Source organism: Sander vitreus, chromosome 11 (genome assembly GCF_031162955.1).
Source record: "Sander vitreus isolate 19-12246 chromosome 11, sanVit1, whole genome shotgun sequence".
Taxonomy (NCBI): domain Eukaryota; kingdom Metazoa; phylum Chordata; class Actinopteri; order Perciformes; family Percidae; genus Sander; species Sander vitreus.
Genome location: NC_135865.1, coordinates 7,261,812 through 7,268,640, shown reverse-complemented (window position 1 = coordinate 7,268,640; position 6,829 = coordinate 7,261,812). Strand labels below are relative to the sequence as shown.

The following is a 6,829-nucleotide window of genomic DNA, read 5'->3' as shown; positions in this document are numbered from 1 at the left end:
GCACTCATGGGTTGAAACAATGTTTTGTAACTTTCAGGAGGTACTCGGTTCTGCCCCATTTAAAGCGACCAGTTTCCCCAGACGCGTAGAACACATAGCATGGGCACATGCACTCACGATACTGCAGTTTGATTATTTTCAGATACTCTTGGTGAACTAAAGTGTACGCTACAGTGGGAATTAGCAAAATTGCTTCCTAATAAGAGGCAATTATTCACTACCATTAGATTAATGATAGACTCACATTAACAGCATAATTTCAGTAACATCATCCAATATTGTGTTTTGGGGGTAAAGTAGCCTACTCTACTAAAAGGTTAAACATATGTCCATAGTTGTCTTTCCTTAAAATAAGCAGGAATGTCTTTCAGAAAAAGAAAAGTCTGAAATGCATTATTTCAATATTTAAAAAATTATATTCTAAAAAATAAGAACACATCACTCCCCCTTGAAAGAACAAATTGATATTTGATGCAACAAACATCTTTCAAGCAAGAGGGATGAACTCGTTTACAATGTACAATGTAAACATAATGAGAAGTGAAATTACATTTTTATGGGAGCAAAAGAACACTGGCCATAGCAAAAAGAAACAAAAAACAATATAGACCCACAGAAATCTCTCGAGGTCAGTCAGCTGATTTGGACAAACTGTGGCAGTGAATATATTCAGCTCTATAATGTGAGCCACCTGTGCGCCGCTCCGTGTAGGGAAAACATGACATGACAGATGAAGAGGTGGACCGCTGACAAAATGCATGGAGGCATCGTCCGCTGGAGGTATCTGCAGAAACCGGAGAGCTCCTCGGTTAGTTTAAGCCTCCTTCCTGTTTGACTTACACATTATAGGAACTGTGAGAGCGAACGGACTTGATTCGATTAAAGATCAAGCGGATAGATTTCGACGAATCTGTGCGTAAATCGCCCTCCATAGAGCGAAGAGGGAAACTGTATTTACTGTACACGGATGGTTTGACCACGTATAAAAGGCCCTGCAGAGACTAACTGTACATGGCACATAGGCTTCTATTTTTTTTTTCTTTTTATTTATTTTTTTTTTTTTACAGCTGAATACGGTTGACTGGCGTGGCTCAGACTAACATTTTATTTTATTACAACCCCTCAACCTTCATACATTTTATTTTAGAGATATTGAGATTGAAATGATATTTGCTCTGAGGGAATATTATTAGATTGTATATAAATTAGTTCATAATCTAAACCAAATATTACAAATAATCATCAGTAATTCGAGATGAATAAAATAAAATAATTATAAGAAATGCGTAACAAACATTTAATCCGGACAATATATGTAATAATTCAACCCATCATTCATAGTATGATTAATTGTGTTTAAAAAAAATAAATAAAACACAGATACTAACCGTGCGCAAATAGGAAAAATCAAACACATTCCCGTTGCTTCTGACAGTAAATAAGTGCCTTGTTTCAGTCACATCCCAGACATATGAAACGATGACTGGTCCCTCCTGCCTATTAGCGCACCGAGGCGCGCACTAGCTCCCCCTCCGGCCTCATAACCCCTCCCCTTCCACTCTCAAAACTATTTAGCATCTGAAACCGGGATAAAGTTTCCAAAAAACATAAAGCAAAAAACTTCCTGCAGGAGGAGAAGCGTGCCAACCTCAAGTTCGAATCAGTTTCTTCTTAAAGCAAGAGACGCAGAGAGTGAGGCATCCTGACATTATTCCCCTCATCTTTACGGATATCTTCACTATTTTTGTAACCACGGCATCAAAGGTGGACAGCGTTTTTTCTGCTCTATCCCTGCATTTCTTCAAGAAAGAAATGGAAGAGGGCTCCAGTTCTCCGGTCTCCCCTGTGGATAGTCTGGTGACCAGCGAGGAGGAGCTGGACAGACGGCAGAAACGCTTCGCGGGGAAGAGGAGACAAAGCAAAAAGTCCAGCGAGGACAGCAGCGGCGGCAGCAGCCCGGGTCCGGTTAAACGGGTTAAAAAGGCGAGTCCGAGCAGCAATCAGTCGTACGAGGAGCTGCAGAACCAGCGGGTCCTGGCCAACGTCCGGGAGAGGCAACGGACTCAGTCTCTGAACGAGGCCTTTGCGTCTTTGCGCAAAATTATCCCCACGCTGCCCTCGGACAAACTCAGCAAGATACAGACGCTGAAGCTCGCCTCCAGATACATTGATTTTCTCTGTCAGGTGCTGCAGAGCGACGAGATGGACAACAAGATGTCCAGCTGCAGCTATGTTGCGCACGAAAGACTCAGTTATGCATTCTCCGTGTGGAGGATGGAGGGCGCTTGGTCTATGTCAGCATCACACTAGCACCCAGAGACCTTCACTTACAATGCCAAAGCGGTGGGTACCAAAAACTGAAGCAAAGGACATCTTATATTAATATTATCTGTAGCCAGAATGTATTTATTATTGGACACATTGTGAATAAAGAGGAATAAGGGGATTCATAAGAACATGACTGATATAAACAAAGTAGCAGGCCTATTAAATAATGAATGAACGGTATGATGATGCGGGCTGGAATAGCTACAGTAGCCTATATGAGGCAGATTCAGTTTATCTGTATACTGTGACTTTTCCCGGATGTTAAGATGGTTACCAAAACGGTACATTTAAAATGTTAAATGTTCAGAAGTTCGCCTGTCCTGTGCGCGCTTGTTATGTGTGTGTGACACATTTCACACCGAGGCATCAGCATCTTTCCAACTGTGCGTGTGCATCAAGATGCTGCTGTGCGCGAGGTTTGGGTGACCCACAAGACACCCGATTACGTTCAAGCGAACCTTAAACGCTTAAATTCAGTTCAGGATTTGGAAAACGGAAACTTGTATTTATTTTGAGGAAGTAGGCTGATTAATACAAATAATAGTTTTGGATCATTTTCACATGCCAGGCCAAATGAAGAATAAAAAATAAATTAAAAAAAAAACAAGTCAGTTCTATTTTTGACCAGAAACGTATTTAATCAGCCAGTTGTTAATCCTCAGTCCCTCTTAACAGCATTTCATAATGACTGAGGTAAAAAAAAAAAAAAAAAACAGAAAGAAAAAGTACTGGGCCGCACGAAACACGCAGCTGTAGTGCCACCACGGGTAATTTATATCCACAATAGAGTGCTTTCCTGTGTGGAGACCGCAGGAATGGGCAGCTCGACTGGACATGAAAGTTCAGGCCAGTGCAAGACAATAAAAACAGAGGCCCGCAATAACGGGCAGTCAGGATTTGCTGGTGTTATTTTGCCGATTTGTAGCCTGGTTCGCTCATGTCGTGAGAGCCCGTGTCAGTGATACGGTAAACCACAAAGTGAAGAGCTGCTCTGGCAGCGTCATCACAATACACCTGACAGCTCTGAGAGAAGGCTACTCTTCTAGTCTCTTCTCTTGTCGGAGTTGGAGTCTAGCAATCGCTGGTGTGATTTTAGTGAACTACATGTAAACGTGCCATCCGGCAACAGAGACGAAAGAAAATCTACTCAATGTTACCACTATGACCAAATGATGACATATTGTCAATTTTCAGGAAAGACTCCCTTGTCTTTTTAAGTCAGTTTCAGCTTATATAATAATTGAATTGACGTACCAACGATGGCTCTTACAAAATAAAGGTACGGGTATTGCAATAAGCATGGCTCTTACCAAATAAAGGCACGTGTGTTGTAGTATGAACGGTTAATTTAAGGCTGCTTCTGAATAAAGTTTCCACTAAATAACACTTTGGGTTCAATTAACTAGAGGCAGTGTTTGTTTAGTTCTCATGGGCCTGACATGTAGTTAGCAGACCGCCCATCAGTGAGGCTTTGTTATAAACCAATCCTGGGGCCGTGGGGGAGATGAATACGCTTCATTACAGTGATTTGGGTAAGCACAGGTAATTTGAAGGTTTTCCTCTGAGTAATTCTGAGTTTAATTGGCCTTCTTGGAATGTAAAAGAAAATAACGAAGGATTATAACGTGAAGGCCTAGTTTAGCTTTTATAGCAACATCAGAAACTGTCTTTTTCCTTCTCAAAATATGTGGCTTACACAGAAATGAAAAACTCTAGAAATACATATTATTCATATTGTTGCATAAATTAAAAGGGGCAAAATGTAAAATTAAAATCCACATGAAGATATTATTCATAAAAAAACAAAAAAAGGCCTGTAAAAATATAGCCTTTACCAACCTTACTGCTATATTTCTATAATGACTCAGGGCTTAATGTTGCTCTGAGGAATTAGATTGTATTGTTTTAGGACTGTCCACTAATCCACAGCGAAAAGAAAACGCGTGAATTTACTCAGGTGTTTCAAACTAAAAGCCAGAGTAACTGTGTCTTTTTTCTGTATTTCGCTGCAGCTGTAGGACTACATTCAAATACAAAATGTTCCTGCTTTTCTGTTGCCATATGGTTTTACTCAGCTCAGTGGCTAATAATTGATTCATTAATGACTTCCCACATGCTAGAGCCAGTGAATGTTTAAAAAAACATCAGATAAATCTGCACAAAAAAAAAGCCAAAATCAATAGGTGTCATTCATCCAGTTAGCATTTGTATTTTTCTATTTCAGTAATTTTTTTTTAAATGCAGCCTATCTCTTTCCCTCCATCACAGACTGTTTACTACAAAGTATGAAGACCAAAGGGATTATTGAAGAACCCATCGACCTCAAAGGGCAAGAGACGTAATGTGACCCACAACTACAGTACAAACTCTTCGGGGGTGTGTGTGTGTGTGTGTGTGTGTGTGTGTGTGTGTGTGTGTGTGTGTGTGTGTGTGTGTGTGTGTTTGTGTGTGTGGTAGAGAGAGGGGAAAGGGGAAAGGACAGACCTGCAATGTGTATAGCCCAAAGCTCGGCCTGTGTTTCAACATAAGCCATCCTTTAACCGTTTTTTAGAAGGATATATATATATATATATATATATATATTGTTTTCCAAAGACTTTAAACCAAAGTATAAATATATATAAATAAATGCATATTGTACATACCTGTGTAAGTACGCCTGTAAAGGGACCAATGCAATTTAGAGTCATTTGCTGCATGGATGTATTTCACCGACGTTCTTTAGCAAGTCTCCAAACTCCGTCCAATGTACATTTTTGTTTTTGCTTATTTATTAAAACACATATTTTTTGAACGAAATATGGTTGATTTTTTAAATTTTTTTATTCCAGCTGTATATATCAAGCTATAACATAATAACATGTAGTTCGGCTGAATACATTCCATTAAAATCATTCATTATTCATGAATGGATAAATGCAAGTTTCTGGTTTCCATCCAACAAGAAGATAATGAAAAAATCGATGATTTAGCCCAGCCTAAAACAATGTGCTTTCGCTTGTTCACGTTCTCCTTGTAGTTGCTAGATTAAGGGGGAAAAAAACTAACACCGCAACAACACGTTTGTTATTCACTGCTGGGTGTGAGACCCCCCCCACCCTCCCTTTTTTCTCTCCCCTCCTGTTCTTATGGAAAGAAAACGCCGAAAAACGACCATAAAACATATAGCCTAGCTTCATTAACAGTGGAGGAAATTCGAGCCAGTTTCAAACTCACTCATATAAAATGCTTGTCTGCTTAAATAACGAGTAATCATTTCAAATGGCGATGCCTTGGCTCTTTAACGAGCAGGGAGCCCCCCCAACAACCGCAGATAAGGACAATAACTCTCAGCCTGCAGCTTAAAAAAAGAAAGAAAAAAGCCAGGAAATAGACGGCTGAAGACATTCCTTTGAATCTCTCCGCTCGCTCTTAAAACATTAAAAATGTTTACATCTCGTTTTCCCAGACGTGGTTAGATGCAATCTAAACAGTGAAAGGAGCTCATTGTTAACGCGGGGCTACTGGTGTGAATGCTAGGCCACGCTGACTCTCTGGTGCTGTTTCAGCTAAACTTTGCACTGTGGCTCTGCTGTTGGAACCCTTACTTTCAAGTTACACTTTTTTTTCTTTCTAAATAGCTTCATCATTTTATCACTAGCAAAACAAACATGACCCTTTCATTCTAACTGTAGGGAATCCACAATACATCTTAGATGGAAACAGGACAGGAAACGCCAGGCAAGATATTTTCCAAAATAAAAGTATTCAGGAGATAATAATAAAAAAACAAACAAAAAAAACAACAACATATAGCACCATGATTATGCTATGAAATCACTATTGTTTTCCACAGGCAAACTATAAACATTTGGAGGAATATTTTTTTTTTATAGTATTGCCAGGCTGTGTGATTTTCTCAAGCTCAGTGTGGTTTGAAGGGGAAACACCTGCAAGCACAGTGGCTTTCTCCTCCTGCTGCTGCTGCTGATGCACCAAACCCACATTATACACTTATTTAGAGTTAACACACACACACACACACACACACACACACACACACACACACACTCACAGTTACATAAATGTATACATGGCAGTTTCACAGACAGAGCTTCCATACTTGGTAATGGCTACTTCATGTTAAAATACTCTTTTCTCTGAAGTGGTTCATTTAAAGGGTGTTTCAGTGATGATCCGAGTCACGTATCCCTCGCTTTTTTATTTAATTTGGTGCTCACCAGTGTGGCTGTATACAGGAGGCCCATAAAAGGTGAATCAGCTATTCATTCCAAGGCAGTGATTTTTAAATTGAGTGATTTATGTGTCACAGAGAAGTGTGTGACACTGTGAGCTCTGTGACCAATTGTAATCTTCCTGGTTCAAGGTACGACATGGCCCTCCCTGTATGAAGACTGCATCCATTAACTGTGACAAACCGGTAAAGCTGCATGGGTGAATTCACACGTGCTGGATTATACACACATTCTCTGTATAATCAGAATCTAATATTCCTATAGTC

General features: G+C 39.9%; 1 protein-coding gene across 1 annotated transcript; it reads left to right on the top strand.

The window, feature by feature from the left end:
- The first annotated feature begins 1,615 nt into the window (after positions 1-1,615).
- On the top strand, positions 1,616-4,812 carry LOC144526063 (twist-related protein 2-like). The gene is made up of 2 exons (XM_078263253.1): positions 1,616-2,343; positions 4,597-4,812. The coding sequence occupies exon 1, from the start codon at positions 1,813-1,815 to the stop codon at positions 2,308-2,310; it is 498 nt and encodes a 165-aa protein (XP_078119379.1). The 5' UTR covers positions 1,616-1,812; the 3' UTR covers positions 2,311-2,343; positions 4,597-4,812.
- The last annotated feature ends 2,017 nt before the right edge of the window (positions 4,813-6,829 follow it).

Coding starts and splice junctions, on each gene's coding strand:
- LOC144526063 (XM_078263253.1), top strand. CDS start 1,813: ATGGAAGAGGGCTCCAGTTCTCCGGTCTCCCCTGTGGATAGTCTGGTG.